General features: G+C 44.0%; 1 protein-coding gene across 4 annotated transcripts in view; it reads right to left on the reverse strand.

Annotated features, from left to right (window-relative positions):
* SLC23A1 (solute carrier family 23 member 1) overlaps positions 1 to 13496 on the reverse strand; it is an 894224-nt gene that overhangs the window by 140407 nt on the left and 740321 nt on the right. For all 4 annotated transcript variants that reach the window (XM_063928249.1, XM_063928250.1, XM_063928251.1 and 1 more), the window contains exon 12: positions 11423 to 11566. In XM_063928249.1, the coding sequence (XP_063784319.1) occupies positions 11423 to 11566 (144 nt within the window). The remainder of the gene's footprint in view (positions 1 to 11422; positions 11567 to 13496) is intronic.

Raw genomic sequence — 13496 nt, forward strand, 5'->3', positions numbered from 1 at the left:
CTACCTCATTGCGCCTCTTTTTTTCTTTGCGTCATGTGCTGTTTGGGGAGGGTTTTTTGGAAGGGCCATCCTGCGTGACACTGCAGTGCCACTCCAAGATGGGCCCGGTGTTTGTGTCGGCCACTAGGGTCGCTTATCTTACTCACACAGCGACCTCGGTGCAAATTTTAGGACTAAAAATAATATTGTGAGGTGTGAGGTATTCAGAATAGACTGAAAATGAGTGTAAATTATGGTTTTTGAGGTTAATAATACTTTGGGATCAAAATGACCCCCAAATTCTATGATTTAAGCTGTTTTTTAGTGTTTTTGGAAAAAAACACCCGAATCCAAAACACACCCGAATCCGACAAAAAAAATTCGGTGAGGTTTTGCCAAAACGCGTTCGAACCCAAAACACGGCCGCGGAACCGAACCCAAAACCAAAACACAAAACCCGAAAAATTTCAGGCGCTCATCTCTATTGTTTACCTGAGGTGCCTTTTAGTTCTGCCTATAAAATATGGAGAACAAAAAAGTTGAGGTTCCAAAATTAGGGAAAGATCAAGATCCACTTCCACCTCGTGCTGAAGCTGCTGCCACTAGTCATGGCCGAGACGATGAAATGCCAGCAACGTCGTCTGCCAAGGCCGATGCCCAATGTCATAGTACAGAGCATGTCAAATCCAAAACACCAAATATCAGAAAAAAAAGGACTCCAAAACCTAAAATAAAATTGTCGGAGGAGAAGCGTAAACTTGCCAATATGCCATTTACCACACGGAGTGGCAAGGAACGGCTGAGGCCCTGGCCTATGTTCATGGCTAGTGGTTCAGCTTCACATGAGGATGGAAGCACTCAGCCTCTCGCTAGAAAACTGAAAAGACTCAAGCTGGCAAAAGCACCGCAAAGAACTGTGCGTTCTTTGAAATCCCAAATCCACAAGGAGAGTCCAATTGTGTCGGTTGCGATGCCTGACCTTCCCAACACTGGACGTGAAGAGCATGCGCCTTCCACCATTTGCACGCCCCCTGCAAGTGCTGGAAGGAGCACCCGCAGTCCAGTTCCTGATAGTCAGATTGAAGATGTCAGTGTTGAAGTACACCAGGATGAGGAGGATATGGGTGTTGCTGGCGCTGGGGAGGAAATTGACCAGGAGGATTCTGATGGTGAGGTGGTTTGTTTAAGTCAGGCACCCGGGGAGACACCTGTTGTCCGTGGGAGGAATATGGCCGTTGACATGCCAGGTGAAAATACCAAAAAAATCAGCTCTTCGGTGTGGAGATATTTCACCAGAAATGCGGACAACAGGTGTCAAGCCGTGTGTTCCCTTTGTCAAGCTGTAATAAGTAGGGGTAAGGACGTTAACCACCTCGGAACATCCTCCCTTATACGTCACCTGCAGCGCATTCATAATAAGTCAGTGACAAGTTCAAAAACTTTGGGTGACAGCGGAAGCAGTCCACTGACCAGTAAATCCCTTCCTCTTGTAACCAAGCTCACGCAAACCACCCCACCAACTCCCTCAGTGTCAATTTCCTCCTTCCCCAGGAATGCCAATAGTCCTGCAGGCCATGTCACTGGCAAGTCTGACGAGTCCTCTCCTGCCTGGGATTCCTCCGATGCATCCTTGCGTGTAACGCCTACTGCTGCTGGCGCTGCTGTTGTTGCCGCTGGGAGTCGATGGTCATCCCAGAGGGGAAGTCGTAAGCCCACTTGTACTACTTCCAGTAAGCAATTGACTGTTCAACAATCCTTTGCGAGGAAGATGAAATATCACAGCAGTCATCCTACTGCAAAGCGGATAACTGAGGCCTTGGCATCCTGGGTGGTGAGAAACGTGGTTCCGGTATCCATCATTACTGCAGAGCCAACTAGAGACTTGTTGGAGGTACTGTGTCCCCGGTACCAAATACCATCTAGGTTCCATTTCTCTAGGCAGGCGATACCGAAAATGTACACAGACCTCAGAAAAAGAGTCACCAGTGTCCTAAAAAATGCAGCTGTACCCAATGTCCACTTAACCACGGACATGTGGACAAGTGGAGCAGGGCAGGGTCAGGACTATATGACTGTGACAGCCCACTGGGTAGATTTATGGACTCCCGCCGCAAGAACAGCAGCGGCGGCACCAGTAGCAGCATCTCGCAAACGCCAACTCTTTCCTAGGCAGGCTACGCTTTGTATCACCGGTTTCCAGAATACGCACACAGCTGAAAACCTCTTACGGCAACTGAGGAAGATCATCGCGGAATGGCTTACCCCAATTGGACTCTCCTGTGGATTTGTGGCATCGGACAACGCCAGCAATATTGTGTGTGCATTAAATCTGGGCCAATTCCAGCACGTCCCATGTTTTGCACATACCTTGAATTTGGTGGTGCAGAATTTTTTAAAAAACGACAGGGGCGTGCAAGAGATGCTGTCGGTGGCCAGAAGAATTGCGGGACACTTTCGGCGTACAGGCACCACGTACAGAAAACTGGAGCACCACCAAAAACTACTGAACCTGCCCTGCCATCATCTGAAGCAAGAAGTGGTAACGAGGTGGAATTCAACCCTCTATATGCTTCAGAGGTTGGAGGAGCAGCAAAAGGCCATTCAAGCCTATACAATTGAGCACGATATAGTAGGTGGAATGCACCTGTCTCAAGTGCAGTGGAGAATGATTTCAACGTTGTGCAAGGTTCTGATGCCCTTTGAACTTGCCACACGTGAAGTCAGTTCAGACACTGCCAGCCTGAGTCAGGTCATTCCCCTCATCAGGCTTTTGCAGAAGAAGCTGGAGGCATTGAAGGAGGAGCTAACACGGAGCGATTCCGCTAGGCATGTGGGACTTGTGGATGCAGCCCTTAATTCGCTTAACAAGGATTCACGGGTGGTCAATCTGTTGAAATCAGAGCACTACATTTTGGCCACCGTGCTCGATCCTAGATTTAAAGCCTACCTTGGATCTCTCTTTCCGGCAGACACAGGTCTGCTGGGGTTGAAAGACCTGCTGGTGACAAAATTGTCAAGTCAAGCGGAACGCGACCTGTCAACATCTCCTCCTTCACATTCTCCCGCAACTGGGGGTGCGAGGAAAAGGCTCAGAATTCCGAGCCCACCCGCTGGCGGTGATGCAGGGCAGTCTGGAGCGACTGCTGATGCTGACATCTGGTCCGGACTGAAGGACCTGACAACGATTACGGACATGTCGTCTACTGTCACTGCATATGATTCTCTCAACATTGATAGAGTGGTGGAGGATTATATGAGTGACCGCATCCAAGTAGGCACGTCACACAGTCCGTACTTATACTGGCAGGAAAAAGAGGCAATTTGGAGGCCCTTGCACAAACTGGCTTTATTCTACCTAAGTTGCCCTCCCACAAGTGTGTACTCCGAAAGAGTGTTTAGTGCCGCCGCTCACCTTGTCAGCAATCGGCGTACGAGGTTACATCCAGAAAATGTGGAGAAGATGATGTTCATTAAAATGAATTATAATCAATTCCTCCGCGGAGACATTGACCAGCAGCAATTGCCTCCACAAAGTACACAGGGAGCTGAGATGGTGGATTCCAGTGGGGACGAATTGATAATCTGTGAGGAGGGGGATGTACACGGTGATATATCGGAGGGTGAAGATGAGGTGGACATCTTGCCTCTGTAGAGCCAGTTTGTGCAAGGAGAGATTAATTGCTTCTTTTTTGGGGGGGGGTCCAAACCAACCCGTCATATCAGTCACAGTCGTGTGGCAGACCCTGTCACTGAAATGATGGGTTGGTTAAAGTGTGCATGTCCTGTTTTGTTTATACAACATAAGGGTGGGTGGGAGGGCCCAAGGATAATTCCATCTTGCACCTCTTTTTTCTTTTCTTTTTCTTTGCATCATGTGCTGATTGGGGAGGGTTTTTTGGAAGGGACATCCTGCGTGACACTGCAGTGCCACTCCTAGATGGGCCCGGTGTTTGTGTCGGCCACTAGGGTCGCTAATCTTACTCACACAGCTACCTCATTGCGCCTCTTTTTTTCTTTGCGTCATGTGCTGTTTGGGGAGGGTTTTTTGGAAGGGACATCCTGCGTGACACTGCAGTGCCACTCCTAGATGTGCCCGGTGTTTGTGTCGGCCACTAGGGTCGCTAATCTTACTCACACAGCTACCTCATTGCGCCTCTTTTTTTCTTTGCGTCATGTGCTGTTTGGGGAGGGTTTTTTGGAAGGGACATCCTGCGTGACACTGCAGTGCCACTCCTAGATGTGCCCGGTGTTTGTGTCGGCCACTAGGGTCGCTAATCTTACTCACACAGTCAGCTACCTCATTGCGCCTCTTTTTTTCTTTGCGTCATGTGCTGTTTGGGGAGGGTTTTTTGGAAGGGCCATCCTGCGTGACACTGCAGTGCCACTCCTAGATGGGCCCGGTGTTTGTGTCGGCCACTAGGGTCGCTAATCTTACTCACACAGCTACCTCATTGCGCCTCTTTTTTTCTTTGCGTCATGTGCTGTTTGGGGAGGGTTTTTTGGAAGGGACATCCTGCGTGACACTGCAGTGCCACTCCTAGATGGGCCCGGTGTTTGTGTCGGCCACTAGGGTCGCTTATCTTACTCACACAGCGACCTCGGTGCAAATTTTAGGACTAAAAATAATATTGTGAGGTGTGAGGTATTCAGAATAGACTGAAAATGAGTGTAAATTATGGTTTTTGAGGTTAATAATACTTTGGGATCAAAATTACCCCCAAATTCTATGATTTAAGCTGTTTTTTAGTGTTTTTGGAAAAAAACACCCGAATCCAAAACACACCCGAATCCGACAAAAATAATTCGGTGAGGTTTTGCCAAAACGCGTTCGAACCCAAAACACGGCCGCGGAACCGAACCCAAAACCAAAACACAAAACCCGAAAAATTTCAGGCGCTCATCTCTATTCAAAACCAAAACACAAAACCCGAAAAATGTCCGGTGCACATCACTACTAGTACTAATGTAACCTAGGTTTTAATGCAATAGGAGATGGACAACAGCAGAGTCAGAGATATTCAGCATCATCATTGTGCTTAAGATAATCTCAGAATTTAATGCAGAGTTATACTGTAGTACCTTAGCAGTTGATGTATCAAGCAGTGGACTGTTTCTCTTAGCAACCAGCAGCTTCTATATATCATTTTATTGCTATGGGCAACTTCTCCACAGGTCCACTTTTCCATACTTGTCACTGCTTGAGTTGATACATCAATCTTACAATATGTTACCATGGTAATATCGTCCCCTTGCCATGAGCAACAGGAGTAATGTTATCAATAGCGAAAGATGCGACTTAGTGAAGAGAACTAAGTGGAAGTTTGAAGTGGGACTAACAGAGATGACAAGCAGGTGTTAAAAAATTCAACTTGCTAAAAAAAATTGATATTGCAAACAAAATAGGGGAAATAGAACTTAAAAATTTGGAAAATATGATTTAGATATAGTGGGTATAAGTGAAACAAATGAAACACATTTGGACGAGACTCGGCGGTTACTACTGTATTTTTAAAAAGGTCAGGAAAGAGCTGAAGATTTCATCAATATGAAATATTTTTTTTAAACCAATCTTATGGGAAAACAATGTTCTATAGATAGTTTAAGGGTGGATTTAAGGGCCACAAAGCTAGTTACAGAGAACTGATTTAATTTTCTAGTGAAAGAGATTTTCCAATACATGGACAAACATATCCCTTCCCCACTCAGCCATTACAGTGGGGAAATATTGGTGATCACAAATTAGTCAATGGCTGTCAAGACTTGCTTGGACTTGCAGTCATACAGCAGTGGTATAATTAATCTGTTATCAACATCTCAAAATGCACATGGAATTGGCACCATGGTTCTTAGGATTTATAGTGCTGTCCTCCTTTTTCAGCTATAAAACCAATGTAAGGGGTACTAAGGGGTCACTCAGTTACCAGTGTAAGCTCTTACTATCTTGAGTTAAGTCCTAGCGGCATCCCAGTACTGGTGAGAAAATATTTCTCTACGGTAAAAGGGCAGCTGTTACAGGTGGAGACCTCTGTAGTGTGGTTATAAGAGCTCACCTAGTAATACAGGTGAACCATAACATGAAGTTCATCGGCGGGATGTAATGGGGTCCGAGTTTGCTGGATGTGCGAGATGCCAGCTGAACTCTGATGTTTTTTTATATATCATTTACAAGGCAAAACCATGCCTTGTAAATGAATGCCCCTTTAAAAAATGTCCGTGTTTGGACGGCATCCAAAACCTCCGGCAAACTCGGACATAACATCCCACTTTATATTTGAGATTACTAGCAATACGGGATCAGTACAAAATCCCGCTGGACGGGATCCCGGCAGTCGGAATACCGTCCAGCACAATCCCGACAGGGGTGGCGAGCGGAACGCAGCCCCTTGCGAGCTCGCTGCGCTTGCCACGCTGCGGGCACACTAATTTATTCTCCCTCAATGTGTGTCGTGGACACCCTCGGAGGGAGAATATGTTGGGATTGGGCCGGTCGGGATTCCAGTGTCGGTATTCCGACAGCTGGGATTTAGTCCGGTGGGATCTTGACCGCATCCCAGCAATACACTGGTTGCACTTGGGTTTCACTATGAATTGCAGTCTGTAGAATGGCCAAATACCTGATGCGTGACATGTCAGGTTATCTATCAACATGGTGTGTGACAAAGGGGTCTTTCAGCAAAGCTAAGTAAATATACATCTGTATTTTAAATGTTAATATAGACATCCACCCAGACCATCAGATTATGTACTTGGTAGCTTCAATGACAGCACAAAAATGACAACTGAATAATGTTTGAAGTTACTGAATATCAAAAATTAATAAAATGCAATATTTCCTTTTTATCCTTTATCCACTAGGGGACACTGTAGGCTTAAGACAGTGGGGGTATAGACTGGTGAATAAGTGGCGCTGGCACTTTAAATTTATAAGTGTGACTGGCTACTCCTCATCTACACCTCACCTCCAGATCAGTTTTAAAAATGTGCCAGAGGGAAATCACTTTCTGGGCTTTCTCCTGCAGTTTTTTAATTTAAAGAGGCACTTATTTCGGCTGTGTGCCAGGTGTTAAAGGACCAGAGACATTGACAGCCTTCCTCTTTTAGTAAAAAAACAAAGATCTTCGGTTACATTCTCAGTCTCACAGGAATTAGATAACCAATTAGTTTTAGCTTGGAATCATTCTGATAAAAAATGTCAGGTTTTAAAGCATCTCCTTGCCTCTTAACCTTTTCACACAGATAGCAGAGTACAGTGGGAGACCTCTTCAGCCGTGGATCCTTCCGTGTCCCGTCTGTCGAAGAAAACAATACAGTTTGGATAAGGGATACTCAACCTGTAATACCAGTTGTGGGTGCTATTTCCCTGAAGCAACCATCAGATTATTAATTGGAAACTACCCTGAAGTCTATCTGCACAGCAGCAGGGATAGTTCTTTGCCCTGCTCTTATTGGCTCCTGGATTAACAAGGCCAAAGAGAACCGGGCTGAACATCTATCAACAGGGTCACAAGATGATTTCTCACGAGCAAAGCTTCACACTTTAGTGAAGCATATATGCAAATTTGCTGTGTACTTCGAAGATGCTTCCAGAGACGTGGGCATGCTTGGTTCTCATATTTCTGCTTTGGCGATCTCAGCCCGTAGAGCCTTATGGCTTTGTCAGTAGCTAGCAGACACAGAATCCTAGAAAGTGGTAGAGGCTCTTCCTTTTTCAGGTGATATATCTTATTCGACCCTGAACTGGATAAGTGGATCTCTCAAGCTACAGGTGGGAAATCCACTTATTTGTCTCCATCTCCCAGAAAGTCATACTCTGGGCAATCTTTTAATTTCTTTTGTGCACCCTCCAAGTTTAGAGGTAGAGCCAGAGGCTCCTCTTTTACCTCTAGGGGTACCAGAGTTAGAGGTAGATCTGCATCAGCTCCGGGTCATCAGGAGGCTATCTCCACATTCCAATCTGGGAACCACATGAGGCATACCTCAGATTTGTAATAAGGGACTCTCACTACCAGTTCCAGGCCCTCCCATTCAGCCTATGATCTGCAACCACGAGTGTTCACAAAGGTGATGGCAGTGATAATGACGCTTCTCTGTGTGACAGGGGTGACCATCATTCCTTACCTGGGTGATCTCCAAATAAAGGTTCAGTCGAGGGAGAGCCTATTACAGGACATTGCCTTAAAGAATCAGGTCCTGATAGAGCATAGATGGATCATCAATTTCCCGAAATCATACCTGGAACCTATTCAGAGATTACACTTCCTAGGGATGATCTTTGATACGGTGCTTCAGCAGGTTTTCCTTCCACTGGACAAAGCTCTGGCAACACAGGAGCTGGTTTGGCTAGTTCTCCAACCACAATGAGCCTCTGTAACCTTTGTATCCACTTGCTGGGCAAGATGATGGCTACATTTGAAGCCATCCAGTACGGTCATTTTCATTCACAACCTTTCAACTGGATCCCCTCTCCCAGTGGATGCGGTCACACTTACAGCTACATTGCCTAGTTTGCTTAACACCCAGAATGTGAGTCTCACTCCTCTTGTGGATGCAGACCTTTAACCTCCTAGAAGGGTGTCAAATTGTCATATGGAAATGGGTTCTCCTAATAACGGATTACATTTTCAGAGGTTGGGGTGCAGTGACAATAAACAGTCACATCCGGAGTTGGTGGTCTCCTCACGAGTCATCCCTGCAAATCAACATTCTTGAGCTCCAGGCAGTATACAATTAGAAGCGAATGTCTTTTACTCTACTCTGAGGTCAGGCAATTCAAGTCCAGTCAGACAATGCCACGGTGGTGGCATACATAAACTGACATGTGGAAAGTAAGTTGCGTTCTCCTCTTGGCCGAAAAGTATGCCACAATGATTTTAGCAATCTTCATTCCCAAAGTAGACAATTGGGAAGTGGATTACCTAAGTCGCCAGGATCTTCATTGGGAGAATGGGCAGTACATCCACACGCAGCAGGTCTGTCATTGGGCAAGCCTCAAACAGACCTCATGGCGTCCAGGTAAAACGATCACCTCCCTCTATACTGCTAAAGAACTCAGGACCCAGAAGCGGAGGAGTGGATACCTTAATTACTCCTTGGATGTTTAAGCTCATTTACCTATTCCCATCGTTTCCTCTTCTACCTCGAGTCTTCAAGTGCATTAAGTGCGAACATGCCACAGTCATCCTCATAGCTCTGGACTGGCCTCACAGAGCATGGTACTTAGACCTGCGGCTTCTTCTAATAGATGACCCTTGGCCACTGCCTCTCTTGGAGGACCGTTTCCAACAGGGATAGTTTGTCTAAACAGACTTACAGCATCTGCTTTATGGCATGGCTGTTGAAACTGCATTGTTGAGAAAGAGGGGTATTCCCAAATCTGTGATTCCGACTACGCTTTGTGCTCAAAAGCAAGTGACTTCAGCGGACTATTATTGTGGTGTGGTGTGACAATAAGTAGTTTCCTACCACATCATTCCTGTTGTCCTAACTACTGATTTTTTTTCAGGCAAGGTTCTCAACTGCATTAAGGCTACGGTCTTTGAAAGTGCAGATCTTTGCTCTCTCCTTTTTTTCCAGCGATGCCTAGCCTTAATTCAGAAAGTGCAGACTTTTCTCCAGGGTGTGGTTAGACAACAGCCTTCCTTTGTTCCTCCCACTGCACCTTTGGCCTTAACCTGGTACTGTCTTTCCTCCAGTCATCCTTTTTCGAACCTTTGGAAAAGGCTAGCTTAAAGTTTCTCTCCTGGAAGACAGTGGTCAGAAGGACCACCGTTTTTGGCTTTAGCTAAAAGGCTTACCTTGAAAGAGGGCCTGAATCAGGCCTGAAACGCATTGGTGCGGTGCAGGAGATTGCCCAGGTGGTATCCAGTGGAGTGACTATTGGGTCCAGAGAGCTGATTACCCAGGAGGCTATCTGGAACTTTGTATCATCCACGTGTTTTGAGAACTGGCTTGGTTCTCTAACCGTCCGGTAATTACAAGATCTGGGTCACTACTGGGATTATTTTCTGCACCACATGTGTCTGTTTGAGTCTAACAGGATTTTTTAAGGAGTTTTGTATATGTTTGTGTTTTGTGTTTTAATTAAATAACGTTTTGCACGATCCTCTCCTCATTCCTCTATTTTATGGTTATCTTGTGTGGGAGCACAACCAGAGAGGGATACAGTACAGAATACAAGCAGATTAACCCATTACATGCTGAAGATAGAAGTCGTCCTCAGGAACGTATATTGCTGATAATATGTTCATATTTTGTCTTTGTTTAATATGACACTGTTTGCTTTGTTATTTGACCAAATTGAGAGTTAGTCACTTTATAGGAGCGCCCCATACTATTATCACAATCATTTTGGAACTGGGAGTGTTGTCGTGTTGCTCTCCTTATCTAGTCTTCCATAAGGATTGAGCGCAACTCTGCACAAAGCAGGATTTTCTGCCCAAAGTGGTTTCTTCTTTCCACATTAACCAGCCTATTGTGGTACCTGTTTTTTCAGAGGACTCTCCATCCTTATCACTATTTGGATGAGGTAAGAGAATTGCATATCTATGTGAGCAGGACGGCACAACTGAGGAAATCAGATGCTCTCTTCATCCTCTATGATCCAGCTAAGCCAATGTGGCTTGCTTCAAAGCAGACTTTGACTCGATGAATTCACCTCACTATTCAACAAGCCTATCTGGCATCTTCTCGAACTCCACTGGCATCAACTTCTGCACACTCCACATGTTTGGTGGGACCCTTATGGGTTTCAGCCACACAACTGTATCGTGCAGCTACCTGGGCTGGACAAAATACTTTTGTCAGATTTTACTGATCTGATACCTTTGTGGCCCCTGAATTTCAATTTCGCTGCTCTGTGTTGCAGGTGTCTCAGCGCTCTCCTGCCCGTGAAGGGTGTTCTGGGACGTCTTTACTGTCATAAGCCTCCAGTGTCCCCTAATGGATGAAGGAGAAAACAGGATGTTGGTACTTACCGTTAAATTCATTTCTCGGCACAGGGGACAGTGGATGCCCGCCCTGCGCTAGGTTTTCCTGCCATTGTATGTTTGATGTTTGGTTGTGACTGCATCTGTTGTAAAGATTGTTATACAATTTCCGTATTCTATTTCAAACGTTTAACCTGCTTCTCTAAGCTCTGTTCTCTCCTTCGGCTCAATTTCTCTAACTGGTCTGCATAGAGTGGGGAGGTGCCAGTCACACTTATAAATTTAAAGTGCTGGCTCCACTTATCAACCCATCTATACCCCCACTGTCATAAGCCTCCAGTGTCCCCTGTGGAATCGGAAAAATGGATTTACCAGTAAGTACCAAAATCCTGTTTTTTCATGGTGTTTAAAAATAACTAAAATCTCCCAATTAAAATATACAGCTATTGTATTCAGTGACTATATAGGTTTTTTATTTTATTTAACAAATAAATAAATAAATAAATAGTTTGACTTACCTGTCTTAATATAATTAGGATGTGAGTCTAAAAAGTTTGGGAGGACTAATCCGAAAAATAGGGAAAATCCCAAAACAAACAGATTTCTTGATGAGTTCATATCAACAAATTGCAAATTAGATAAGCCAATAGCTGTAATCATGCCTAAAAAAGAATGTAAAAAATATTTAACTTTATTAGTGATGTTTACATGAACAATTAAATGTACTATTAACAGCATTCATAAAAACAAATAATAGTACAAAAATTATCGTGTTGCCACTTCGCTCAGGTCCTTTATATGCCAAACTATGCCAAATTTACCATGGCCTTTTGCGCACATCAATATACCTGTAGCTATTTTCAGTGGTTAGTAATGATTATTTTCCAACTTGATGGACGCGTTTCGTCCATCAGACTTCATCAAGGGCCCCTTGATGAAGTCTGATGGACAAAACACGTTGGCGTACCTCAATTGACTCTCCATTTTAAGATAAGCATTATTCTCTTATCTTATGAATTTTTACGCTTTTTAAATATTGTATATGTTTCCAGCTTTGTTTTTATGTGTTTTTTAGTAATACTTCATGTCTTAATTGTCTATGCCCGCCTTTTTACATACTGTTTTTAAAAAAAAAAAAAATTTTTATAAATACCTTCTATCGTATAAATAAATATCTTACCTGTTTTTTTATATAAATACGTATCCTTATATTCTTCATATTTATATCCTTCATTTGTAGACATTGTTGGTCGCTAGCACCCCTACCCCTCTTTTATATATATATATATATATATATATATATGCCTTTCCAAGGGCCAATGTATGTGGCTGCAATGTTCTGTGCATTTAATAGTGGTCATTGGTGTGTTATGTATCATATGGTATTCATTGCAGTGCTCTTTGTATTGAGTGGCAGTTACTTGGTCATTATATGGTTGTCCCTATAATGCTCTCTACATTACATGGAGGTCACTGATGCTCTCTGTATAATTTGGCCATCCCTGTGATGTTCTCTGCATTATATTCTTTATGTATTGTATGGCGGTCATTTAGATAGAGGTTGCTTGAGCACTATCAGGGAGGGGACGCTGAGATGAGTCTTTTGCTTTAGGTGACAGAAGGCCAAGCTTCACTCCACCCCCCACGTTCACACCCGCTCTTTCTTGCCACTATTCCATTCTGCCTCCATACTTACCATGTTCCTGTGTATGCGTATTATTTAACTGGCTCTCTAGGCAGTTTGGTACATCATTGCTCTTCACATTACAGGTAGTTGGTGGGCTCTGGAGTTGTTATAACAACAGCATGGTGCTTCTCCATACGTCACCACAGTGGCCCTTTTTTTACAGCATTCCATTTTTCTATTGATTCACCCACAGAATTACATTTTATATATATATATATATATATATATATACACCAATAGCAGAAATCAGAGGCGGCACTCAGAGACTTTGAAGTCAGTGAAAAACTATATTCGTGAGCTCAACGTTTCAGGGACCATCTCCCCGTCTTCAGGACATACACACAGTGACAACAGTGAACAATAAATACACACTTACCCCCCTCCTCTTTCTGATCACCCCGCCAGCGTCCGCCGCAGCCACGCCAGCCACACTTCCTGTCCGGTATTCTGTGTGTCACCCCTAAGACGGAAGTGACGTATCGTTGCTCCGTGGGCCGCGTAACCATGGCAACGCTGGGGGGGGGGAGAGAAAAGTGAACACTTAAACATCCACTCTATATAATCACAATAAAATCGTGCTTCTTATACATAGATAAAACTAAAGCAGTTATCAGCTACCTGCCCTGTTGTGTTCAATTAAACTAAAATATATGTTTAAAACATACATTTAAAAAATATACATTTAAAACTTACAATAGATAAAAATACAATTCATCTAGATATTAATCAATGTGTTCACATTTACCCATTTACTACCACCTGTGGATAAATTCCTGGTATTTAAGACCCATACATCAAAAAATAATTAATTGATGACAGGATGAGTATTAACTCATATGTTATATTCAATTGTGCAAAAATCCACATCTATATTAACGTGTCTCAAACCGTAATGCATTTGACGT

The sequence above is a fragment of the Pseudophryne corroboree genome, chromosome 6, assembly GCF_028390025.1.
Source record: "Pseudophryne corroboree isolate aPseCor3 chromosome 6, aPseCor3.hap2, whole genome shotgun sequence".
In the NCBI taxonomy this organism is placed as follows: domain Eukaryota; kingdom Metazoa; phylum Chordata; class Amphibia; order Anura; family Myobatrachidae; genus Pseudophryne; species Pseudophryne corroboree.